The following is a 26742-nucleotide window of genomic DNA, read 5'->3' as shown; positions in this document are numbered from 1 at the left end:
TCTTCTGGCACACTGCTTACTTTATTCATTTTTTTTTTTCATTTCTCTTTCTCTTTTACCAAACAACACCAGCAGAAGTTCTTTTTAGATGTGTAAGATGACCTTACACTTAGACATTATTTTTTAAAAAGTTTCTAAACTACATGTCTTGTGCAATATTTATATTTTGTTAATTTACATTTTAATGTACACAATATTTATATAGTATATCAGCAGGGTTGTGTAGTCATTTTGCTTTCAGTCCTTTCTCCTCAATGCTACTGTCCATATGTATGGGTTTTTTTGGGAACCTATACACAAAGCAAGTGCATCAGAAAACACAGTAGGCAGTTCCGCATTCTTTTTATACTTATGGTTTCAGTTTAGATATGCAGATTACAGTAGGTCATGTTAATGCCATGAAATGGTTTTAAGCAAACAGACAGATTAAGTCTACTTAACACAAAAACTGATACAGTGACATAGCTGATTGATAAATAAAATTTTCAACATCTTGCTGATATATTACTCTTATAGAAATATAAAGCCTTTTTTCTTTACTAGTTAACTTTAATAGTTGCTGTTAATCTCAGATGCCACATTTAGTACATGTTCTGTATATATCGATGCTCTTGACATGCACTGGGGTCATACATGCATGTCTGTCATTTTATGCGTCTGGATTTGACTGTGATTTTTGTTCCACATTGTGCTCTGGTCATGTTTGTCTTCTTGTTATCTTTATCTGATGTATGCCATCTTTTTATTCCTTGACTGAACTTCTACATGGCTATCGTAAACCCAAAGACCAAATGTAAGTTACCTTTCCCTTTTACGCTTGTGATTGATTGATTGTGACTAGGTTGTGTCATGCAAAATTAGATAAAACCAGCTTTCAGTTTTTAAAATAAGAGCAAATGCAGGGAGAAATGTAAATGATGTAATGGAAATGCAAAAAGGTCCCAAACAAGAAACCTTTCAAGGTATATTGTTTGCATTTGTTGTCTACATATACAGTATGACTTTATGCTAACTAAGCACTGTAAGTGGAAAAATGCCAACAAGCTGCAGTAACTGTTTTGACTCTAATTTCAATGAAGAAACAAATTAAAGATTAAAACTTGAAAGGAAGAAATATAAATATTCTCCAAAGCTTAGAAATATGTTTCTCCACCACCTGGGCCAAGCACACAGACTTTACAACAGTGAGTTTCATTTTGGCCTGTCATCTATTTAAGTCATGGAGGTAATGTTCGTGACAGCTGATCTAAGCCTGCTGTTTGCCATTTTAACCAGAAACACTGACAGTCAGCACCAGCTAAAACCAGGAAGCTTCTTCCTGAACATGCTATGCTAATGAGTGTCGGAATTCAAAAGTCTCTTGTATTGGTGTGCCCAAGTCATTTCTCAGATGTAATGATTGTTAACAATTAGTGGAGCTATACATATACTGATACAACTCCGGCATCCATATAAGGAATTGATTGCCTTGGAGGCGTATGATTCCAATGGGTAAAACAATTTGGATCTGGTTCATAAATGGATCCTTTCACACTGCAGGTTTAATGGTTTAATACCAAGAGAGATTTTCACTAGACTTACTTTAAAGCTGGCATTAATGCAGTGAAAATAGAGACCTTATTTTTGAATATTTTAGGCGGTCCAGTTTAAAGAATGTGTCCGACCTGTTTGTGATGGGAGGGGCTTTGATCCTGGAGTCAACGGTGCTTCTTCATTGGCTGGAGCGACAAGGATACTGGCCAGTAGGAATGACTGGCATTTCCATGGGAGGATATGTGAGTCACCAAAACAGCACACATTTTCTCATGTCTTATATTAAAGCAGTTTCTCTTTGATTTACTTTTATCATACCCAATAAAAATGTATTCCACAAGTGTTCCACTAAATAACTAATCAGTTTGCTTGTCATGCTCCACGCCTATTGTCACTAGTGCCTTACTGTAATTTTGAAATGCAGCAGGGTCATAGATAGAGTATTTTATTAATCCCACAGGAAAACAGCAGTGTTGCCCCAGACAGTTCTCATTAGTCATAGAAACAATGAGAGTAAGAAACAATCAAGGTAATGACAGTGAAGGTAAGAAGCAGAACAATTAAAGTTATATACAAAAGCTTGATAGAGTAGTGTATAACATATAAATAAATTGAAATTAAAGATATAGAAACGGAAGTTATTCTCATAGTTACTGTATACTGTGCTGAATATACACTGTACAGTGTTATGCTATTACAGTAAATGTACATTGAATGTGTATAAAATCTGAATAATTATACAATACCCAAAGATCATATTTTCACCTGTTGTCTTTGTGTCAAGATGGCGTCATTGGCTGTGACAAATTGGCCAAAGCCCATTCCTTTGATTCCTTGTTTGTCCTGGTCCACCGCCTCTAGTGTCTTTACCACGGTAAGACATTCTTTCTACCTGACATAGATCATTAAGGGCAAATTGAATTATCAGAGCGGCAATAGAGACATAACCAAACATTACAGTAAAGGTGCCTTAAGTGTTTTTCCCCTTCTTTCTTGTTGATGGTTGTGCTACCAAGCTGAAGCTTGATTAGATAAATTGTACAAATTGCAACCTGATTGGATTATCAAGATCACCAAGGAACAGACTTGCTTGACTAAAACAGCCTTCCTATTCATATAGCCTCTGTAGAAATAGACTACAATTTGAGGAAATATGTCATTTGTACATGTGTAGCTTTGAATGTTTCACCTAAAAGTCAGCCAAAGGACAGCCCTGCAATGATTAATTGTGAAAAAAACTTTGAACTTCAACTTTTGCTTTTTTGCTTTATGGCTAAAATTGGAGCCGTGTGTTTGTTTGTTTGTGTGTGTGTCTGTGTGTGCATGCATGTGTGTGTTTTATCACTTACTGTTCCTCAGTAAGTATGACCCTGTCACTGTGCATGTACATGTGTGTAGGGTGTGCTGAGTAAAGCGGTGAACTGGAGAGAGCTGGAGAAGCAGTATGCCATTAACTCTGTGTATGAAGAGGAAATCATTAACCTGCTGGAGTACTGTGGGGTAGGTCATCCTTCAAGACTTCTTGACGGTCATTTGCTCACTGGACCAGGGTGGTATTGCTGGCTATAAGGTTACAGATTTGTGCCCTAGAAAGATATTAAAAATACTAATGAGTTGGCATAAATGTGGAGGCTGTTATTACCACATCAGTTAGCCAAGTGTCAAATTGATCAGTCAAAATAAAAATCATCAGTTGTTACAAGAACAATTAATAGCTGGTGTCATGTAAAGGTGAACATTTACTTGTAGCTTTACAAATGATCACATTAGCAAACTTTTTTTCATTATGAATTTTTTTTTGTCATATAATCAGATCACAGAAATCTTTAAGCTTTGGTAAGATGTGATGGGCATTAGTCATTTTAATCATAGAAACATACATCAAGGAATTGTCAGTTTAAAACAAGGGATTGTACAGACTTGTATAGATCTGTTGGTATAGGCTGTAATGATTTGGTTCTTCAAGGAATCTCTTAACACTGAGTGCCTTGTTTTTATCCCTTTGCTGCTGTAGCTTTGTGAATTTCCCCGCTGTGGGACTAATAAAGGGTCTTGTCTTATCCAAGAAACAAAGCAACAACATGGATTCTGCTGGACAATTAATCCTCCAATACCAAAGACACACATGAACACACACATGAACACATGAGTATCTGTAAGTACATTGTTTTGTGGTCTGTGCCAACTGTCAGGCGGATTCCTTCAAGATGGGTCCAGAACTTGTCAAGAATGTAGACTCTTTTGAGCATCTGCTGGGTCTGCCTGGAGCTGACAGAGCGTCAGTTGGCCAGTCCCCCAAAGACAGAGGGGAAGCTGAGGCTGTACAAGGCTTGTTGGTTGATGGAGGCCCTGATGGCACTGGGCCTGGAGACAGAATAGACCACTTATTTTCATCACTGAACGGCCATGGGACACGCTTGGAAACTCTGCCAAGGTAAAAAATTATAATTATTGTGACTAGCAGCTACTTACGGGTGTGCGTTGCATTTACCAAAATAGAAAAAAAATGGAGCATGTTATCTCATAATTATGAGATAATGCAGGAGATGGAACGCTGCAGAACTTGTCTGAAAATCATCAGGTTTTAACAAATTCTTTAGCATCAAAGTAATTCGGTGACAGTTGTCAGTACATCCAATAGTGCATAGAAAAACTGAACTAGTAACATAATGTTTCAAAATGTAAACAAATATAGACTACAAACAGGCCTCAAAGTTGCTACCTGCAGTGTAACTCACTAGGCTACGTGTACCGAGCAGGAGTTGGAAAGCTTCAGAACCTGAAGAAATCATAAAAGCCCACTGCTTCTCAAGCAGGTTCTGAAGCTTTTGGGGGTTTCCCAAGAGGTACATGAAGGACTCTCAGAACATGAAAAGCAAAATCCACTGGTCTGATGAAACAAAGATTGAACTATTTGGCCAGAATTCCCAGCATGTGTGGAGAAAACCAGGCACTGAGCATCACCTTACTAATACCATCCCTTCAGTCAAACGGTGGTAGTGGCAGCATCAGGCTGTGGGGATGTTTTCTGCAACTGTGACTGAGAGACTAGTCAGGATAGAGGGAAGGATGGATGCAGAAAAATATAGAGCAACTCTGAATGAAAACCTTCCCCAGAGCACTCAGATCTCAGGCTTGGGTGAAGGTTTACATTGAGTTTACATAGAGTTGACTCTACCTGCTGAGGAGACTTGGATCCTTTGGAATGTGCAGGATGTTCCTCAAACTGTTTTGTGACTCTCTGGTGGCATCAGCCATCATTTATGCTGCAGTCTGCTGGGCCAGTGGCATGACAGTGGTGTACAGAAAGAGACTGGACAAACTGATAAGGCCAGCTCTGTCCTGGGGTGCTTTCAAGATTTATTAGAGGTAGTAGGAAACAGGAGGAGGATGGCCAAATTGTTGAGCATTAGGGAAGACTTTGCACAAATCGCACACACACACTACTCACTAAACACATACTATAATTTACATAAATATACTTACTAATATATTTGTTCATATTTATTATTGTGGTTGTAAGAAGTAGTAGTAGTATACAAAAGTATTAGTATTCTTACATATTCAAGATGTAATTCCGGAGAACAGACCTTTGTGGTACCCCATTATTTATCCCAAGGGAGGTTCTTTTGACACGTCTGTACAGATCATCTGTGTTCTATCTGACATGTAATGTATGAAACTGGTTCAGTACTAATGTCCTAACCAAGGCAGTGTAGTGTAACCGAAATGCTTCAGCTTCAGTTTCTTGTAAAAGATTAATGCTTGATTTTGTTGGCCAATAACTTAAACACATTTTTGTACTGCTTCTAAAGATAAAAAAAACAAAACCCTACTTGGCATGTAAGGTGTCTTTTCTCTACACTGTTGTCTGAGTTTATTTCACAGACTACAGTGTGGCAGAGGTGATACAAATCTTGTTTAACTGATGTTTTAATTTTTAGGATGCTACTGTTACAGAGTCTACACAGTGACAGTTTCTCCATTTAGTTTTCATCTAAAGGATTTTGTTTTCTTTTTCTTAGGAACCTTCATGCAAGTAACACACTACTTGCAAAGAGGACAGATTCAGCCAAATGGTGTCGTCCGTCATTACACAGGGACTCCATGAGCTTCATGAAGGGAGTGATGGACGAATGTACACACATGGCCAACTTCTCTGGTAAGATTAATGGTGCAGACAAAGATTTACAGCTCATTTTAATGACTATTATAACAGAAACGGGACAAAGAAAAGCAAATATCCAAAAATAGTGTTACAGGTATCAAATCAGAAAACCCTCAAACCTTTTTAGGATACAGTTATGTTGTACAGAACAACATAATACAAATTTGGACCACACAGTCACACACTTGTGGAATGTTTGTCATTAAATTGCATATTACAGAGAAAGCCAGTAAGATTACAAGCATCACGTGACTCAAACCCACGTCTCACATTTTGAAGAAACACTACCAGTCTCTTAACCGGTTTGAGCTGCAAACATAAGGGAGATTTACACTGCTTTAAGGTCTATTATGCATGTACAATATACTGAGCATACAAAATACCTGTGGTAACTTTTTTTGACCACAAGGTGGTTTCATGGTCACCTGAAGTCTTCATCTGTCCAAAGCAAAGTGCTTGGACCAGCATGTCATGTATATACAACTGACTCTTGCTTACTTCAGATTCTGCAAAAACCATATGATCATTTGGAGTTTTGGGGGCAAGAAATATGAGGGTCTGGTGCCTTGTAATGAAGAAACATGTCTCCCAGTCCAGCAGTGTGTTTTTAACAACAGTGGAGGTCTCTGTGCGGGGATTGTTGAAAATACTATTAATAGAGAAAATGACCAACCTTATTGTATAAAGATATTAATGATCCTGGAGACTCAGTTGTTCAGGAATAGAGTTTTGGATTTCATTTAACTGTAGAAATTTGTTGGACAGCCAGCACTTTTTTCTGACAGACAACAAAATAACAAATGAAAGTTGGGACATACATTTGCATGACATTCACATAATCATGGTACTGGTATATGTCCATCATTTTGTCCTAGTTCCTGTAGACACCAGTCTGATCATCGTGGTCCAGGCTAAAGAGGATGCCTACGTCCCTCGTACGGGGGTCCTCAGTCTCCAGGAGATCTGGCCAGGATGTGAAGTCAGATATCTGAATGGAGGACACATCAGCGCATACCTGTTTAAACAGAACGTCTTCAGGTAAACTACTGACTAAATATTAAAGTATCTGTTTGGTGATGCTGTGGAATAGTTATTAATTATGATTTTTTACATACTTTGAATTAATTCTAATTTGGCATTAAGTTATTATTAATAATAGTAAATAAAACAGGGCCACCAAGCTTTTTCTCCTGAGCTACATAGTAAACAGTCATCAACATCACATCTCAATCTGAAGTGCATAAACTCATAGAAAAGGGACTTATTTAGTTTAATAATAGGGAACACGAAAAGCCAGTTCTATAGTGTAAATAAATTGACATTTACATAAAGAAAAGAGGAAGTGGAATATGGAGGAGATGGTAAATTAATGGAGGTCGGTGTAGGGACATTACAGTGCTGGAGAGAACTTGGACACTGTCTCGGACTTGGAGACATTATCCATTAACTGTAAACCTTTTTATTCTCCTATAGAATTTTCCTCATTTATCCTGGTTGGTACTTATACCTCCTGGGCCACGGAAAAGTAGCCACGGTCATTGGAGGAGGCCGTAGCCCCCTGCTCTCTTGCGGTGCTCTGCGGTGTCGGCCCGTGTGCGGTGTTCCGGCTTTATTCTGCCTTCCTAGTCAGTCCTGTGTCCATCGCGTCAGAAAGATGGTGTTCTCCCTGGAACAGCGGATAGTGATTGTGGAAGGCTATGTGCGAAGCGGATCGATTAAGGAAACGCAAGAGGCCTTCGCCGACAGGTACTCAGGAACAAAACCACCAGCTAAACGTTGTATTCAGAGTCTGGTTCGGAAATGGCACCAAACCGGCTCTGTCGGAAACATGAAGAAATCGAGGCCTCCGTCGGTCCTGACGCCCGAAGTCGTCCGTGACATTCAGCAGCGGATCGCAAGTGGCCCCCGAAAATCAACCCGGAGGCTGTCTCAGCAAGTTGGGGTATCACGAACGACGTGTCGTCGAGTGCTGAGATCTCTGAACCTCAAACCGTACCGGTTGACGTGTGTGCACGACCTGAAAGAGCCCGACAAAGCTAAACGCGTAAATTACTGTAAGTGGCTGCTGACTGTGATTACTGACGGACATGTCAACCCACTGCTGTACTTCATGACGGACGAAGCTTGGTTTCATTTATCTGGTCACGTAAATACCCAGTGTACGAGGTACTGGTCCGCAGAAAGCCCCCACTTGACTCACGAAACACCACTTCACGACCAGAAAATTGGCGTTTGGTGCGCGGTGTCGGGGACGCGAATAGTGGGTCCGATTTTCTTCGAATCAGCTGTGAATACCGCGGTTTACCTGGACATCTTTGAACAATTTTACCACCAACTAACACCAGAAGAAAAAACGTGCTGCTTTTTCCAACAGGATGGGGCAACATGCCACACCTCACACGACGCACTGGCGCGAGTTCATGAACTGTTTACGGAGGAGCGAACTGTGAGCAACGGGCTATGGCCACCGCGGTCCCCGGATTTGTCCACATGCGCGTTTTATCTGTGGGGAAAGTTAAAGCAGAAAGTGTACGCCAGCAATCCACATACCCTGGATGAGCTCAAGGAAAACATCACGAACACTATCCGCAGCATCACTGTTGAAGAGTTACGAGCAGTATCGGCCAACATGCTGCGACGTGCCCAAAGGTGCATAGACGCGAATGGGGACCACTTTCAACATCTGTTGTAACTTGTGGGTAAGTGAATAAAAACAATCCACTTGCTCGTTCATCTTGTCATACTAGCCTCTCCTACTGTAACTGAACTTTCGTCATTTGTTCAGGGTTGGAGTGCCGGACGCGGGCTGCTGTTCACCCACATGTCTGAATCACAAATGCAATGCAGCCCCTAGCCAACAGGATAATAAGTATGGAAGAGGAACACCCAGATCCCCAGCTTATTATTTTGGCGGATTTTAACAGAGCAAACCTCACTTATGAATTGCCCAAAAACAGACATGTCAAGTTGTCATAGCAAGGACAAAAACGCACTGGACCATTGCTATACTGTAAGGACACTCTGTTCCCCCTGCAGACACAGAGACAGTGTCTTCCCCCGGGCTATTACACTCATGAACAGCTAGTCTGTGTTTGCTCCTTTAACTTGTGCTTCTTGACTTGTATATATTTTGTTTTCATTGCTGTGCACATGGGGGGCCCATTGGTCTGGAGTCAAATTCCTTGTATTTTAGATAATACTTGGCAATAAAGTTTATGATTATGTTCGTTTTATGTGGACTGTCACTGTGATCATATACTGTCTGTCTTCATTTACATGAACGGGGTGAAATTCTTTTTACATGGGTAAAGGAACAGATTCAAACTGAGACGGTGTTTCACAAACTACTAATTCTTTTTTCAGGCCGCACTTTACTGTGTTACAGTTTTTGAGTTGTTTCTTTGTTTGATTTCCAGACAGGCCATATACGATGCATTCAACAGATTCTGCCTCAAGTATCCCAAGCTGCACTAGCCATCGCGGACAGAAGCCCCTTTCCTTCCTGTAACAGTGCCAGGACCAGTGGCTGAACATTGGAAAAGCATTGCCAGTCCACCAATTAGCAATCTCAGCATGAAGTATGGCAGCTAAGATCTCTTCTACCGAAACATAATCTGAGATTTACAGGCAGTCCTTAAAGGTCAGCTCAGCACAGTGACTTTGTTATTCTTTCCATTTCCTACTTGGTTTGTGCCTTGGTAAACAAATGTCCTGTAACTGACTGAAACTGTAGCAATATCAACAATATTGTGAAAAGCTCCTGCCAGTACGTGGTTTTAAAAGGACCGCTCAGACCTATAGTTCCACTTTGTAAGCTGGTGTTAATCGATGGTAACACTGTAATTTTCACTGATTCATTGTTGAGCACCAGCAGGCTGGATGTGCCCATCCTGATATGGCTGTGTAAGGAACATTTCACCATTTCACCAAACATGACAAATTTCACAATAATGGAAATGAAACATTAATTTTACAATGCTTAATTTTCAAAAATTCAAACTTTTTGGAGCTTTTTTTCTGCAATAACCATTCAATTCATCTACATTCAGTAATTAAGTCTACATACACTGCTCAAAAAACTAAGGGAACATTTTAATCACACATCACATCTTGATCAAATTATTCAAGCAGAAAATCTTCACTAATGTACAGTGTATAACTTGTTCAAAACAAAATGACATGGTAATGGTCAACGTGAAACCAAAATCATCAACCCATGGATAGCTGGATTCATATTCACAAAATGTAAATCCCAGGTTCATCCAAGTTGCATACATTTTAACGCAGCAACCCACAGTGTGACTCAGAAGTGTGTATGGCCCCCATGTGCCTATATGCAGTGGTGTCCCAGGGGATCTCCTCCCAGACCTGGGTCAGAGCATCACTGAGCTCCTGGACTATCTGTAGTGGTACTTGGTGGCATCAGATGCATGGATACATAATGTCCCATAGGTGCTCATGTGGATTTAGGTCAGGGGGACGTGAGGGCCAATCAATGGCAACAATGTCTTCATCATCCAGGAACTGCCTACACACTCTGGCTACATGAGGCCGGGCATTGTCCTGGGCCAGGAGGAACTCGGGGCTGATTGTACTAGTGTAAAGTCTGACAGTCGCTCTGAGGACTTCATCCTGGTACCTGACTGCTGTCAGGGCACCGCTGGCTATGACATGGAGGTCTGTGCGGCCCTCCACTGCCTCATGCTACCAGTAGTGACAAGGACACTAGCCAAACACAAAACCTGAGAAGAATCAGTCAGGAAGGATCAGTAGAGGACATCTGGCCACCACATGCAAAACCATTCCATTGTTGGGGACTTATCTTTCTTTTGCCTCTCCACTGCACCTGTTGTCACTTTCATTTGCATCAAAGCAGGTGAAACTGTTTCATAGTCATTTGTGCTTCCTATGTGGACAGATTGATATCACTGGGGTTTACCTGACTTGATGTTATACTGTGATCAAGTGTTCCCTTAATTTGTTTTGAGCAGTTCAGTAATTTTTTTTATTGTTTATGGCATAGTCCACCATTCCCACACAGGATTAAAATGAGAGCCTACACAAGACATTTACGCTTAGAGACCAACTAATACATTGGCAGACCGATTATCAGCTGATTTAAGGTAATTGCAGACAAATCTTATCTATGTTTATAATGCCCAATAAGTAAAAAGAAAAAGTGATGAAAGGCTAAAATTAAGTAAATAGGTGGTTGAGCTGTTTTATTACCAGTCACATTGTTTATTGTTTTGTTCATGATGCCATGTTTTCAAGTGACAACATAAATAGGGATGCTGTTTTCAACTCAGTTGTGTTTGTATATCAGCAGTTCACAACAACAATCATCCCAGGGCCCTTTACAGAGTAAGGTCTAGACCATACAGTATTATAGAGGAAAAACCCAAAAAATCCTCCTTGAGCAAGCATTTGGTGACAGTGGAGAGGAAAAACTCCCTTTAATGGAAGAAACCTCCAACAGACCCTGACTCTTGGTGGCTGAAAATACAAGTGGTCACATAACTGCTTTGCAGCAGCTTGTTCAAGAGTTTTAAAAATAAATGGGAGATTGGATATCGGTCTATAATTAACCAGAACACCTGGGTCAAGAGTAGGCTTTTTGAGTAGAGGTTTAATTAAGGCCTGTGGAACATAGCCTGTTAATAGAGAGGGGTTAAGCAGATCTAATATGGATGTGTTGATTAGGGGTAAAACGTCTCTGAGCAGCCTAGTCAGGATGGGGTCTAAGAGACACGATGATTTAGATGAAGCATCTGTTGAGGTTAACTCAGAGAGATCTATGAGAGAGAAGCCGTCTAAGTATAAATGAGGTCTTAGAGGATCTGATTTTTTTTTTTAATTGTGATTTTATTTGTAAGCTCAAAGTCATTACTGCTGAAGTCTAAAAATATTAAACTCAGCAGCACTGTGTCTTTTTTTTTGCTGCATTTCCACTATCAAAACCTGACGACCGGTATACCACCTACTTCCTTTAGCCATTACTAAGCATAGCCTCTGGGGTTGACGTGGACCGTCCTGCTTTGTTTTTCCAATGTAATTTTTCCTCTGTTGGTCTCTGTTTAGAGGAGGGAGGGGCTGCTCCTTTCTTACACACACAGTCATCTGTGTGTTTACACACTGTGCTTGTAATGCTAATGTTTGAGGTGCAAAGACATGGACATTTAACCAACCACTGGTGACTGCTCTACATGCACGCAACCCCTCCCTCATGTTCCTGGTACTTGATTTTAGTATTACCTCCTGAGGGATGCTGAAATTTAGCTCCCAGAATGCACCTCCAAAGTGGGGGCACCACGGTGGAGACAAATGCAGAACCCATGACGGGTGTTACTCAGCGCGACAGTCAGTAGGTTGCTATAATGGAAAAAAAACCCTTTTGTTAACCTAGCTACAGTGCTGAAAAGAAACCTGGAAACTTTTCTGACTTAGTCGAGCGCTGCCTCCTTTCCAGTTTTCATGATGCCAGCTTTAGGGAGCAGAGCTGCGAGCTGTACCACGGGGCCTCCTCTGTTCCACTGGTCTAAGAATTCAGAGGTGCAACAGTATCAAGTGTTGTATGCAGGGAGGCCAGAGCATTATCAACAAGAGTATTGACTTGTGTGGGAGTAAAGTTAAGGTGGCCGCCCTCCATTGTGTTGGCACATGGCACTGGAGTAAATAATGATGGAATTATTTCCTTAAACTTGGTAACAGCACTATCAGTTAGACATCTACTGTGGTGGAACTGTTTCCCACATAAAGTATAATCCATTAGTGTAAATTCAAAAGTTATTACCATAATTTCCAGACTATAAGCCACTACTTTTTTCACACGCTTTGAACCCTGCGGCTTAAACAATGATGCAGCTAATTTATGGATTTTTACGAGCTAACGAGCTTCATGCCGCCAATACATTTAGCCTCGTCACATCAGACCAATGAAATTAGTGAACGGGTCACACTGGACCAATGAAACTGTTCGAATTAAATCAAATGCACTCACACTAAATTCTTCAGATTAGTCATTTTGCGCTTCATGCACACACCCTCATCATGGAAAACACACAAAGAAATGCATATGATGTAGCTTTCAAGTTAAAGGCGATCAATCTGGCTGTCGAAGAAGGAAATAGAGCTGCTGCACGTAAGCTTGGCATCAATGAATCGATGGTGAGACGTTGGAGACGGCAGCGTGAAGACCTGACTCAATCCAAAAATCTTTCTGTGTACACCAGCGGCTTATAGACAAATGCGGCCTATATATGTACAAATTTATTTTTCTTTTTAAATTTTAGTGGGTGCGGCTTCTATTCAGGTGCGCTCAATAGTCTGGAAATTACGGTAGAAAATGGTCAGACAGAAGAGGGTTTTGGGGAAAAACTAAGTGTTTAGTTTCGATGCCATGTGTCAGAACAAGATCAAGGGTGTGATTAAAACAGTGAGTGGGTTTATTTACAGTTTGAGAAAAGCCACTTGAGTCTAATAATGAACTGAATGCACTGAGACTGTCACTGTCATCTACTTGAATATGTCACCCACTATGATTATTTTATCTGTACTAAGCACTAAATCAAAGTCTGAGAATTCAGTTAAAAACAAATTATCAATTAATAAATGGACATTTATTTGCTTTTAAATTGTGCATTAATAATTTTAATGTTAAAGTAGCAAAAATAATACAAGATTAGTAAATTTGCCAATTCATAATTCCCTTTCATTTAAAAATGTGTGAGCAGTGTGCCACCTGAAAAAGAAATCGAGCCAAGCCTCTGGTCAGCTGGAGGTGGCACGCTGCTAAACATACAGTATTGCTCAGTTAAAGTGATCAGAAAGTGGCAACTGTAACGCAACAGATGAATTGTGAGATGGAATATGATACATTGCACAGTGGTAAATAAAATGAGATGTATGTTTTTTCAATAGATGTTTGCAGTTTCACTTTAAAATTTAAATCTTATCAATCACTGAATTATTATCAACATGTTGACGATGTTGGTCGACTAAAACAAATCAGGAGGGTGGATGGACAGTTCAGGACCCTGTGTTTCTTAATAAGCCTAAGAAAACTCAGTCCTTGTGATAGTCTGTCCTGTGTTGTCTTTGTCTGTTTTCATGCTGTAACCAGTGGATTTCATTTATGGATAATAAAAGTGCAACTTGTTTACAAACTTTAAGCTTCCTAGCTAAAAATCATGTGCCATTTTTACTGCATGCTGCACATTTTAGATTTGTGGATGTTTTTTTCCTGCTCTTCCAGGCTGCTCACGGCATTGAAGTCAGACTGTTTGGTAGTGTAATCTAGCAAACATAAGTGTAAGAGCAAACATATTTACAAGTTCAGTCTGTCATAAAACAGTGCAAGTGCAGGCTGATTTGAAACTTTTGTAAATCACCTCATAATTACAACTAAATTACAGCTTTTGATGGAGATGAGATTTGCTGGGATGGGTTACATGGCTGAAACAACTTTATTTTCATATTGGTCAAGAACACACAAAAACCAGTGTCTATCTGAAACGGACAGGATATGGTTTGGAAAAAAGGCTGGTTTTGATGTAACATGTCAGTGATTTGGAGTAAATTAGATAAATGCACCAAACCATTGGGATGGTCCATTAAATACATTTTTTAATTGTACGTGTACTGTAACTACATCGAATTTTGACGTACTCTGTCCACGCTACACTGGCATCCCTGGACCTCCTGTGTCAAACATGTATCAAGCATCACTCCCTCGCTGTTTTGGAAATCTGCTGGGAGAGCAGATTGTGGGTGTGTTGTTACCATTTCAGAATCCACAGATGTGGCTTCTTATAGCTCAGAACATTTGTCAGTGGAAACTATTTGCCCATAAACTATTTCACAGCAGCTATTTTGACTTGTCATGACAGGAAAAGCACAGGTGGAATCAATTACAGTAACGATGGCTTAGCTTCATTACTGCAGGCACAATAGCAAAACCCTGGACATGACCAATCTAAATGATTGTCATTAATTCCACCTGCTCTTTTTCTGCTGTAATGTCAAAACATCTGCTGCAAAAAGGTCTATAAAGCATAAAAAAGTACAACAAAATGATTAAGATTTTTTTTTTTAAATGAAAGAATATACATATGCAAATATAATCAAATCACATACTGAATTAAAACCTAATGTATAAAAGAAATAAAAGTTTTAAGATAGGATTTCAGTGAAGGAGCCAACCCAACATGCTGCAGTAACTTGTTTCAGAGTCTGGGGGCTACAGCTGAGAAGATGCATCGCCTAGTTATACATCCCACCTCCTCCATGTTAGTGGTTGAGCCACACTAAAAATTCAAAGTACAAATACAATTTTTCACAGGCGATTTCTGTGGTTTTTGGTAGACATCACACTAATGTGTATAATCACTCATTTTTCTGGCGTTTGTTTTTAATAAGTTATTTGATGATATAACAAGAGGTGATTTGACATCTTTGATTGGCGGTCCGATGCCGTCGCTCCACTTCTCGTCACTACTGCGCAGAATCTGGTTGCAAAAAACCAAGATGGCAGCCAAGGTATTCATGATATTTTGGCTTCATTTTTGCATGGTGGAGGGAAGTGGTGATGCCATGTTCATCATATATATTTCAATGGTTATTAAGTTATCCTCATAACGAACAAAAACATTCAGGTTTTTTTTATTGAAAGTCTTCACCACAAAGCAAACAGCAATAAGAAACATTAACATTTTTTAAGGAAAAAAAAAAGTCCTTATGTAAAAACAAATCACAGCTCAATACAACTGAATTGGCGCCCTTTAGTATTTAAAATTGTACATATTTAGAAAATATCTGAGATGTGTGTGTGAACATGTTCTTGGACAAGACCAGTTATGAGCTATGCCATGTCAGGTTCCGTTGAGGTTTCTGTCTTCTGTAGTTTAACTGGAGTACCCGAGCAGTCTTCACCCTGAGCAAGAGAGCACAAGCAATTACGTTCTCACACTGTAGACGTGCTACAACATATAAAGATAAAATGGATCAAAAGACGGTATGTATTTAAAAAAAAAAAAAAAAATCCTCTGAAAAATAAAAGCTGTCGCTAAGCAATTAAATGACCACTTACACAAGAATGACTTGTTTGAGCTAGAGAAGCCCAAATGCAATTTATTTGGCCCTGATACCGATCCCTTTAGCATTAAGAATCTGCTGATAATGATATTTACCCACAGAAAGAAAGAAAGTCACTTCGGCTTTTCCCATTTAGGGGTCGCCATGTCGAATCGTCACACTGACTCCCATGTTGTCGAACCCGGGCTGCAGCGGCGAGAGCGCTGCACCTTAACCGCTAGCCTACCAGGGACGGCTAGCATTTTGTTTTAGTAACATTTGATAGTACTCTATGCAAAATGTAGCTGAGACTGATGATGTGTTTAGTTTAGCAGAAATTTGGTCAAAAACCAAATTGTTGGGCAAATTCAAATTTGACCTAATGATAATGTTGGAACTCACCAAAGTGACTGACAGTTCATCACGAGGCAAATATGAATGTTAACTTTGTACCTAATTTAAAGGCAATCCGCCCAGTTTGTGAGACATTACATTCAGCACCACATATTCCAACCTTACAGTGACTAGAGGGAAAATCAGGGTATCAGCAAAGTCAATAGGATTTAACATCTTGCAACCTTGAATGTCTCCACAAAATGTTATGTCAATGCAAGCAACAGTTGCTGGGGTATTTCAGTGTCGACCAACCAACAACCCAGCACAGCCATCCACAAAAAAAATGTGTTCTTACCCTCTTTTTATAGTAAATCCTCCATTTGTGGTACTCCTTGATCACCACTTCTATCCTTTGCTTCCAGTAGCTGCCCTCTAATACAATCGCCTATTGATATAAAGCAGATGTACAATACCAACCCTGAGACTTGGTCTACCAAACAAGTCACACATACATTCAACCTCAGCAATCTACAATACAAAAATCAAAACTCAGCAATACAAACAGTGTCAGTGAATCTGTAATAACATGTATTTTAGAACCCCAGCTTGTAGTTCTATAAACCAATTATAAATCATTTTAAAAATTCACAAATCACTCACTTCAGGCTTTCGATGCATGTCGGCCTCAGAGCCCTCCAGCGGGGTGACAAACCCACACACTGGTTTTTTCTTCTTCTCCACATCTAAACACAGCAATTTCAGAGCAACAAAATCCACATGCACATTTATGTCTGTTTGTTTAGAAAAACATTATTATCTACTGTTTTATTTGCCATGGTGGCTTATTTCAGCCAGCTAGATAAAGTCAATCCTATTCACTTTCTAATTAATGATGGCTAACATTTGTTTTTTGAAATTCCAGTTTCTGTTGCATTTTGTAGTAATGTCATTCTTTATCATGAGTGGAGAGATGTGAGTGAGTGATGGACTCACATTGAATGAACCAAGCTCTCCAGATCACATTGTTCAGACGGATCTTATCTCTCCACAGCAGTCGCAGACCCTTGAAAGACTTCCACTTTGGTGAGACTATCTTGCCACTGTAAAAGAGAAAGAAATTATAGTTTTGGAGTTGTTTTGTGACATTCTAAAAATATATGGAAAATGGGTAGGGTTAAATGCACCACTTTTTATGTTAGGAACAGTAAAAGAGAAAGTGCACAGAGAAATGACTAGATACTCTTAAGAAAAAAAAAACAGGATGCAATGGGAAAATGAATCAGTAGCCTCACTGCCACCCCTGCTGGAAACCTGTCCTGATTTTGACTAATAGTGTCCAAACTGCACTGCCAGGTTGTTTGTCTAGTTGTTTTGCATGCTTTTCCAGTGTCCCTCAGCCTGCTGAGTGCTGAGAAGAGGGCTCCTAGTGTGAGGTGCTCAGGGAGTTGCTGGGAAGCCAGGAGGACATTTTCAAAATGCTTTTAATGGAGTGACATCGCTGCATGTCACACGGTGGCGCTTCTATTCAGGTGCGCTCAATAGTCTGGAAATTACGGTAGAAAATGGTCAGACAGAAGAGGGTTTTGGGGAAAAACTAAGTGTTTAGTTTCGATGCCATGTGTCAGAACAAGATCAAGGGTGTGATTAAAACAGTGAGTGGGTTTATTTACAGTTTGAGAAAAGCCACTTGAGTCTAATAATGAACTGAATGCACTGAGACTGTCACTGTCATCTACTTGAATATGTCACCCACTATGATTATTTTATCTGTACTAAGCACTAAATCAAAGTCTGAGAATTCAGTTAAAAACAAATTATCAATTAATAAATGGACATTTATTTGCTTTTAAATTGTGCATTAATAATTTTAATGTTAAAGTAGCAAAAATAATACAAGATTAGTAAATTTGCCAATTCATAATTCCCTTTCATTTAAAAATGTGTGAGCAGTGTGCCACCTGAAAAAGAAATCGAGCCAAGCCTCTGGTCAGCTGGAGGTGGCACGCTGCTAAACATACAGTATTGCTCAGTTAAAGTGATCAGAAAGTGGCAACTGTAACGCAACAGATGAATTGTGAGATGGAATATGATACATTGCACAGTGGTAAATAAAATGAGATGTATGTTTTTTCAATAGATGTTTGCAGTTTCACTTTAAAATTTAAATCTTATCAATCACTGAATTATTATCAACATGTTGACGATGTTGGTCGACTAAAACAAATCAGGAGGGTGGATGGACAGTTCAGGACCCTGTGTTTCTTAATAAGCCTAAGAAAACTCAGTCCTTGTGATAGTCTGTCCTGTGTTGTCTTTGTCTGTTTTCATGCTGTAACCAGTGGATTTCATTTATGGATAATAAAAGTGCAACTTGTTTACAAACTTTAAGCTTCCTAGCTAAAAATCATGTGCCATTTTTACTGCATGCTGCACATTTTAGATTTGTGGATGTTTTTTTCCTGCTCTTCCAGGCTGCTCACGGCATTGAAGTCAGACTGTTTGGTAGTGTAATCTAGCAAACATAAGTGTAAGAGCAAACATATTTACAAGTTCAGTCTGTCATAAAACAGTGCAAGTGCAGGCTGATTTGAAACTTTTGTAAATCACCTCATAATTACAACTAAATTACAGCTTTTGATGGAGATGAGATTTGCTGGGATGGGTTACATGGCTGAAACAACTTTATTTTCATATTGGTCAAGAACACACAAAAACCAGTGTCTATCTGAAACGGACAGGATATGGTTTGGAAAAAAGGCTGGTTTTGATGTAACATGTCAGTGATTTGGAGTAAATTAGATAAATGCACCAAACCATTGGGATGGTCCATTAAATACATTTTTTAATTGTACGTGTACTGTAACTACATCGAATTTTGACGTACTCTGTCCACGCTACACTGGCATCCCTGGACCTCCTGTGTCAAACATGTATCAAGCATCACTCCCTCGCTGTTTTGGAAATCTGCTGGGAGAGCAGATTGTGGGTGTGTTGTTACCATTTCAGAATCCACAGATGTGGCTTCTTATAGCTCAGAACATTTGTCAGTGGAAACTATTTGCCCATAAACTATTTCACAGCAGCTATTTTGACTTGTCATGACAGGAAAAGCACAGGTGGAATCAATTACAGTAACGATGGCTTAGCTTCATTACTGCAGGCACAATAGCAAAACCCTGGACATGACCAATCTAAATGATTGTCATTAATTCCACCTGCTCTTTTTCTGCTGTAATGTCAAAACATCTGCTGCAAAAAGGTCTATAAAGCATAAAAAAGTACAACAAAATGATTAAGATTTTTTTTTTTAAATGAAAGAATATACATATGCAAATATAATCAAATCACATACTGAATTAAAACCTAATGTATAAAAGAAATAAAAGTTTTAAGATAGGATTTCAGTGAAGGAGCCAACCCAACATGCTGCAGTAACTTGTTTCAGAGTCTGGGGGCTACAGCTGAGAAGATGCATCGCCTAGTTATACATCCCACCTCCTCCATGTTAGTGGTTGAGCCACACTAAAAATTCAAAGTACAAATACAATTTTTCACAGGCGATTTCTGTGGTTTTTGGTAGACATCACACTAATGTGTATAATCACTCATTTTTCTGGCGTTTGTTTTTAATAAGTTATTTGATGATATAACAAGAGGTGATTTGACATCTTTGATTGGCGGTCCGATGCCGTCGCTCCACTTCTCGTCACTACTGCGCAGAATCTGGTTGCAAAAAACCAAGATGGCAGCCAAGGTATTCATGATATTTTGGCTTCATTTTTGCATGGTGGAGGGAAGTGGTGATGCCATGTTCATCATATATATTTCAATGGTTATTAAGTTATCCTCATAACGAACAAAAACATTCAGGTTTTTTTTATTGAAAGTCTTCACCACAAAGCAAACAGCAATAAGAAACATTAACATTTTTTAAGGAAAAAAAAAAGTCCTTATGTAAAAACAAATCACAGCTCAATACAACTGAATTGGCGCCCTTTAGTATTTAAAATTGTACATATTTAGAAAATATCTGAGATGTGTGTGTGAACATGTTCTTGGACAAGACCAGTTATGAGCTATGCCATGTCAGGTTCCGTTGAGGTTTCTGTCTTCTGTAGTTTAACTGGAGTACCCGAGCAGTCTTCACCCTGAGCAAGAGAGCACAAGCAATTACGTTCTCACACTGTAGACGTGCTACAACATATAAAGATAAAATGGATCAAAATACAGTATGTATTTAAAAAAAAAAAAAAAAATCCTCTGAAAAATAAAAGCTGTCGCTAAGCAATTAAATGACCACTTACACAAGAATGACTTGTTTGAGCTAGAGAAGCCCAAATGCAATTTATTTGGCCCTGATACCGATCCCTTTAGCATTAAGAATCTGCTGATAATGATATTTACCCACAGAAAGAAAGAAAGTCACTTCGGCTTTTCCCATTTAGGGGTCGCCATGTCGAATCGTCACACTGACTCCCATGTTGTCGAACCCGGGCTGCAGCGGCGAGAGCGCTGCACCTTAACCGCTAGCCTACCAGGGATGGCACCCACAGAAATGTTCATTAAATATCTGATATATTGAATTTAATCTGGCACACTGTATGTTTCAGGAGTTTCCTGATCCAAATACTGGATCGTGGTAAAACAGTAAATCAAAACTACAGAGCCTTTAAAGGGAACAGCCATGTTCAGGACTGATGTAACAGATGATGCGTTTTAACTGTTTTTACTAAATGTATTTCTCTAGTTTGGCGGTGCTGGAACCACTGAGCTTTTGTTGTCTTACTGGATTCTATGAAGTGTTTTAGGAGCTTAGTTCAGAAAGAACTGACTTGAAGCTAGAAACAGATCTCAGGTCGTGGCTACGCAAGTGAAGCATGAGTGATAATGCCAGTGGACATGTGGGCAGGGTAGACAGCTGGACTGATTAATATAGCAGCTTATCGGTTGTAACAGAAGTGTTTCAATGATGCAACTGAATGGGCTCCAATACAGGACGGTAGTTCAAAATAAGGATCACAAATGGATGGGCTTTATTCTGGCTAATACAGTCCTATGAAATATGTGTGGATTGGCACTGATACAGATACTTAGTACTGGATTGGACCATCTATAGTTTGAAGATTTTCAGTCTGGCCCTAGAGCCCATCATAAAGTGATTTAATTCAACTCACCTCCTGTGAAAGGCTGTGTGTGGTGACAGAGGCTGGGGGATTCTGAGAGTCTGACAGGGTTGGGAAGTCCAGCTCAATGTCCATTACATCATCAAGATCCAGCTCCTCACTGGAGGAACAGAGGACACACACACACACACACACAAAACTACATGAACACAACAGTTGACCGACACTGTACACATGATGTTCAATAATAAAATGAACTGCTGGCTGCAGGACTAATTCTTACATGTTATCAAGGACTTTATCTTGGACCACCTCTGCTGGGGGGTCCCAGGCGTGCAGTTTGACCTTCCACAGTTTGATCTGCTGATCCCAGGAGCGACGGCTGTATTTCCTAAACTTATTGGGTGTCTTTGGGTGAACACCCGGCTGACGCATATGTCTGGATACAAAAGGGGAAAGAGAAAAACAATGCAAATAGAAGGATTAATGTTTTACTAATTCACAGACATGTGTGTCTAAATGCAGATCGGTAGTAGTGCCAGCACTGTGCTCTTCATCCATTCTCTCAGCACAAAAGTCAGCTTCTACTGTGATGTTTCAGGTCAAGCATACAGTACTGCAAACGTTTTGGACCCTTAAGATGTTTAGCTTCTTAGTCATCACACAGACCCATCAGGAAAACCTCCACACACTCCCAAATTCATTCTGCAGCATTAAAAACAGAAACGAGTAAAGCGAGGACCGGTATGGGCCCCACAGAGCCATGATCTCGACATCATGCAGTCTGGGATTAAACCCACAGAAAAACTGTAGCAAGTTCTCCAAGAGGCTTGGAATAACTAAACTGTTAGGTACCTTGAAAAGCTATATGCAAGTATAACCAAAGGAACAGCTGTTTAAAAAAAAAGAAAAGGTGGTCACACCAAATACTGACTTATTTAGTTTTCCTTTTACCTCATTTTGTATGATGTTCAATGTTAAATAAAACCTACTGGGACTTTGCAAGCACTCACTGTACCTTTTAATTTTAAACTTTTGCACAACACTGCATGTACTCATAATATTTTCAGAGCTGCATTGATTGCGTTTACTTGCATACACCTACTTTGGAACTTCCTTGATGTATCGGTCATAGGCCAACGTATTTTTGCCGTAGTTGATCTGTTTCTGTCGCCGTAGCAACACAGCTTCGTCTGTCTCCATGGTTTCTCCTTCTCTGGAGTCGCAGCTGCAGGAGACGGACATGGTTAGTGACATCACACCCCTTGGTTCCATATCCCATGAAGTAATGCTACTCATTGGCTTGTCGTAAATCACGTTGAATAAACAAAATGACTGGCCCTTTCCGGTGATACCACATTAGCCTACTTGCTAGTCTCTGCAACAAACATTTGTGAAGTAGTAGGCTCCTACAGTGTTTCAGCTGACGTACAGACATGCTCACATTATCCTGAAGAATTTTTTTGATACATTTGACAATTCATTTTCCCCTCATTGATTGCAAGCTGGCCAGGCCCTGATGCAGCAAAGCAGGCCCAAATCATGTTTCCTCCACCATACTTTACGGTTGGGGTGATGTTTTCATCATAATATGCAGTGCCCAAATAGTTCAGTCTTAGTTTCGTCAGTACACAAAATGTTTTGCCAGTACCGCTGTGGAGTGTCAATGTGCTCTTTCGCAAACTTCAGGCGTGCAGCAATGTCCTTTTTACTAAGCAGCAGCTTCCTTCGTGGTGTCCTGCCATAAACACCCTGAGGTCATTTTGACTGGGTGTCCACTTCTTGGTGGAGTAGCCACAGTCCCAAAGTGTCTCCATTTGTAGATTGTTTGCCTAACTGTAGGCTGGTGAATTTCTGAAGTCTTTGAAATCACTTTGAAACCCTTTCCAGCTTTATGTAAATCAACAATTCTTGATCGTAGATCCTCTGAAAGCTCTTCTTGGTGAGGCATGGCTCATATAAGCATATTCTTCTTGTGTGGAGCAAACTCAAAAGGTTTTAGTGGTTTTTAATCAAAGTAGCTCTAGTCCACACCTCCGAACTCATTTTCTTAACAAGACTCCAGGTATGCTAACACCTGACTCCAATTAGCTTTTCTGACGTCATTAACTCAAGGGTTCATATACTTTTATCAGCAGCACTATGAGGTTTTTATGGTTGTTCTAAATAAAGACATGAAAGATCAGATTTTTGTGTGTTTTTAATATTTGGCACATTGTATTCGTCAGTACTCTTGACTTAGATGATCAGATCACATTTTATGACAAATTAATGCAGAAAAGCATGAAATTCCAAAAGGTTCACATACTGTTTCTTGCCACTGTGACTGTAGTACATTTATTACAACTCACAAGCCTTATCAACAAGACTGCTTTGAAAGAACACATTAAAAACTTTTTTAAGGGTAGTAGAAAGGTATTGAAAAATATATTTAAAAAAAGTCAGAAATATAACCAAAAAAGTCTTTTTTTTGTTTGTTTTTGTTTTTACCATGGCCCCAATCCTATTCCATACATTTGTGAAAAAACTGTAACCAGTTGTGTAAAAGCAGGCACATAATATGACACTTCATGTGGATTGCAGGCCCCTGAATCGAACTGAATCAAAATTACATTGTAGCATACTTCTATGGCATATTTACACCTCTACTTTTAATGGTTGTAAAAAAACAAAAACAAAAACAAAAACCCCTATATGAGATGATAACATAACAGACATACCTTCCAGAGGAGCCAGATGAGGTCTTTCTCTCTCTCTGGGCAACCTCTGCACCCAGTATCCTCCTCCTGTAACTGAAAAGTTACACAGTCAGTGAAGGCTGGCACTCAATTAAGAGTGTGTTTTGAATTTATCAAAGGCACTCAAACTGAAGCAGAGATTCGTTACCGCTGCATGTCTCTATGTACATCCCTCCTCATCTCGTCATCCTCCACCTGGCTGCCCCAGTCATCATGTCTACCACGGCGAGACACTGGGCCTGCAGACTCTGGAGTGGTGAAACTAGAGGGGGGTGCACAAGGGGTACGTACCAGCATAAACACACTGAAGGGAAAACAAGTTCTTGTTGCCACAATTAACAGAAGTTGTAGTTGTTGCCACACAACTGGGCAATTCAAGTTTTTTTCTTTCAAATACAATTTTGGCTTCCAATGATTGTGAACACAAGAGAACTGAGATAAAAAGACAGATTTTTCAGCATTTCATTTTGCAATTCAGAAAGAACTTTACAGAGTTAGTTTCCAGAGCTTTGCAGTGAAACCATGTGATGAGCAGTATAAAAAGAGTGTAGAGCAGAAAGACATGCAAAACAAGCATGAGAACATTCCATAGAACAATCAATCATTTTCATAATAACTGCTGTCACAATATGACTCATAAAACATTAAAGGAGTCACCATGAAGTTAATACACATAAGCCTATATGAGCCTTTTGGACAATTCCTTCATTAATGTGTACATTTCTTAAAATAAACTTCAACTTCTGCATATAAATGTAGATCTACTTCTACTGTAGGTGTATTCTCTTACCTGGTATGTCTGTTGTCAGAGGTTCTGTAGATGCCGTCAGTGTCCCCGCTGTTTTCTCTGTCACTGTCCCCTACTTCTCTGTTGGCCCGCAGGTTTCCATCGATCCCTCTCTTCCTGCAGTGGGACCACCGAGGCAGGTCAATGCTCCTACGTAGGGAAGACACAAATAACTGGATTTAAATCCATAAGCATATAGTTCTTTTTCGCGGAGCAAGGGTCAACAAATAGATGAACATTCTTGTTCATCTATTTGTTGTGTGAAAAATACGTCTACAAACGCGCTCTGTCTGAATCGGCCTTAACTGAATCTGTGAGTGTGTGATTCAGCTCGTTGTTTATGAGCTTCCTGACTGAGTCACTGATATGCCTGATTAAATGATTGATTTTTCTCTTTGCCTTGGCGGGGCGCCACTGAGAAACGCTCGATCATAAGACTTTGTTGATCCCGGGTAGAAACGCACAAGATTCCCAGCAGTAACATATTTTAAATTAGAATTATTAGCTCCAAAACAGCAGATATGGTTTTTAAAATGTGTTCAAGGATGTACATAATAATGCAGCTGCACCTTTACTTCTGGTACTTAAAGTATATTTTGATTGTGAATGTGACTACTTTAGTACTTAACATTTTGAATGCAGGACTTTTTCTTGCAATAGAGTATTTTAACACTGGTATTGCTACCAGTGTTGAATACAGAGAAGTGACAGAACTAAACGGATCGTCCAGACTGACAAACTAAGGTGCAATCGACATGTCAGAAGAAACAGGTGTCACATTTAACATAAGTAATGCTGCGATTTATACTTACCTGTGAGTGATTAGCTGTCGGCCTATATGGCACAAGCAGGGCAGAGGATGGCCACAGTTTGGCACATGCAGACTATTCGAGAGCCCCGCGCACAGCTGATGTGTTCACTGTTGCTGGTTTGACTTGTAAACCAACATGAAGCAGGAAGAACTCTGTACGTTTCGAAGTCGGTTTAACACTTGGGCACAAGAGCTTCTATTTTATATACCTTTAAGAGGCTTCTGACATGTCATTCTGCTACACCGGGGAATAAAATCAGTCTAACATTTGATCGTGCGGGTAACATTTGCCACCGTAGGAGAAATGTTTACATGACCCTCGAAGAAAGCAACAACTTCACCGCGCGCGTCACACTGGCGCGCCGGTACTTTATCAAGTAGTACTACACCTGTGCTAGTGACAGATACACCGACTGACTGACTGACTGAAGGTGATATTAGCCTCACTGGAAGTTCACTTTCAATCTGAAATCAATTCTTGCACTGTTTTACCGTATAGCACAAAGACGATAAAACACCGTGGTGTCTGGCTAGACCGTAGAAGCTAACGTTAGCAAAGAACACATCCAGCCTTGGTCTAAAATAATGAGTCACTTATACATAGCGGCACCCATATAGCATCATTCGAAACAAGACCTTTTAGCTGAACTAAGAGCCATCCGTCGAATTGACAAAGACACAGTGTGAGCTGTAGTCACGGTGTTTTTAGTGGGCCAAAATACATTCAGACGTACCTTTTATCATGTTCGCTATTGGGAGCATCACGTCGTCTGCCTCTGACCCAATCAGACATTTTCTCGATAATAATAAATACCTTGAACAGTAAAGTATAGCTTATTTGTGGTAAGCTAAAGGGATCTGTATAGGTCTCACAGCCTACAAATACCCGCCAACACTGAAAGACGCGCGACCACAAACGAGCCAACAAGTCAGATGACCGGAAGAGGCGGACTGTCGTCTTCTTCTTCTTCTTCTTCTTCTTTTTCTTTTTGTGTGTTTTTATTAAACAACAATGCAAATCAATACAAGATTTTTCAGTACAAATTGTTGCGACCGATGTATAACAGCGTGCATTAAGAGGACAACAGGACATAATATAACAAAGTGAAATTAATAACAGAACCAAACAAGTGAGAACTATGAAAAGAAAAAGAACAATATATAAAATACAAAGA

General features: G+C 39.8%; 4 protein-coding genes across 5 annotated transcripts in view; 2 read left to right on the top strand and 2 right to left on the bottom strand.

Moving 5' to 3' along the window:
• abhd18 (abhydrolase domain containing 18) overlaps positions 1-10442 on the top strand; it is an 18407-nt gene extending 7965 nt beyond the window's left edge. Inside the window, exons 6-13 of the mRNA XM_020595412.1 lie at positions 765-793; positions 1637-1775; positions 2318-2407; positions 2932-3033; positions 3726-3967; positions 5559-5695; positions 6577-6739; positions 9118-10442. Coding sequence (XP_020451068.1) covers positions 765-793; positions 1637-1775; positions 2318-2407; positions 2932-3033; positions 3726-3967; positions 5559-5695; positions 6577-6739; positions 9118-9175 — 960 coding nt within the window. The 3' untranslated portion in view covers positions 9176-10442. The remainder of the gene's footprint in view (positions 1-764; positions 794-1636; positions 1776-2317; positions 2408-2931; positions 3034-3725; positions 3968-5558; positions 5696-6576; positions 6740-9117) is intronic.
• Positions 7209-9109, top strand: LOC109957565 (uncharacterized). Its single transcript, XM_020595542.1, has 2 exons — positions 7209-8400; positions 8487-9109. Exon 1 carries the CDS (start codon positions 7356-7358, stop codon positions 8391-8393), a length of 1038 nt encoding a protein of 345 aa, XP_020451198.1. The 5' UTR covers positions 7209-7355; the 3' UTR covers positions 8394-8400; positions 8487-9109.
• A 5845-nt stretch (positions 10443-16287) lies between the features above and the next one.
• LOC109957505 (carbohydrate-responsive element-binding protein-like) lies at positions 16288-18593 on the bottom strand. The gene is made up of 5 exons (XM_020595411.1): positions 18589-18593; positions 17102-17208; positions 16769-16851; positions 16464-16553; positions 16288-16296 (listed from the first exon to the last, which is right to left on the bottom strand). The coding sequence occupies exons 1-5, from the start codon at positions 18591-18593 to the stop codon at positions 16288-16290; spliced, it is 294 nt and encodes a 97-aa protein (XP_020451067.1).
• A 1439-nt stretch (positions 18594-20032) lies between these two features.
• slbp (stem-loop histone mRNA binding protein) lies at positions 20033-26521 on the bottom strand. 2 transcript variants are annotated; one of them, XM_020595365.1, is made up of 8 exons: positions 26302-26521; positions 24760-24906; positions 24118-24231; positions 23952-24017; positions 22337-22459; positions 21515-21670; positions 21283-21391; positions 20033-20256 (listed from the first exon to the last, which is right to left on the bottom strand). In XM_020595365.1, exons 1-8 carry the CDS (start codon positions 26358-26360, stop codon positions 20185-20187), a joined length of 846 nt encoding a protein of 281 aa, XP_020451021.1. In that variant the 5' UTR covers positions 26361-26521; the 3' UTR covers positions 20033-20184. The 2 variants fall into 2 exon arrangements, with proteins under 2 accessions (XP_020451021.1, XP_020451020.1); XM_020595364.1 differs by having other exon boundaries at positions 20036-20256; positions 23952-24023; positions 26302-26520.
• Between the last annotated feature and the right edge of the window lie 221 nt (positions 26522-26742).

The sequence above is a fragment of the Monopterus albus genome, unplaced genomic scaffold (genome assembly GCF_001952655.1).
Source record: "Monopterus albus unplaced genomic scaffold, M_albus_1.0 scaffold27.1, whole genome shotgun sequence".
Classification (NCBI taxonomy): domain Eukaryota; kingdom Metazoa; phylum Chordata; class Actinopteri; order Synbranchiformes; family Synbranchidae; genus Monopterus; species Monopterus albus.
The sequence above is the reverse complement of the archived record's forward strand: the minus strand, read 5'-3'. Positions and strand labels throughout refer to the sequence as shown.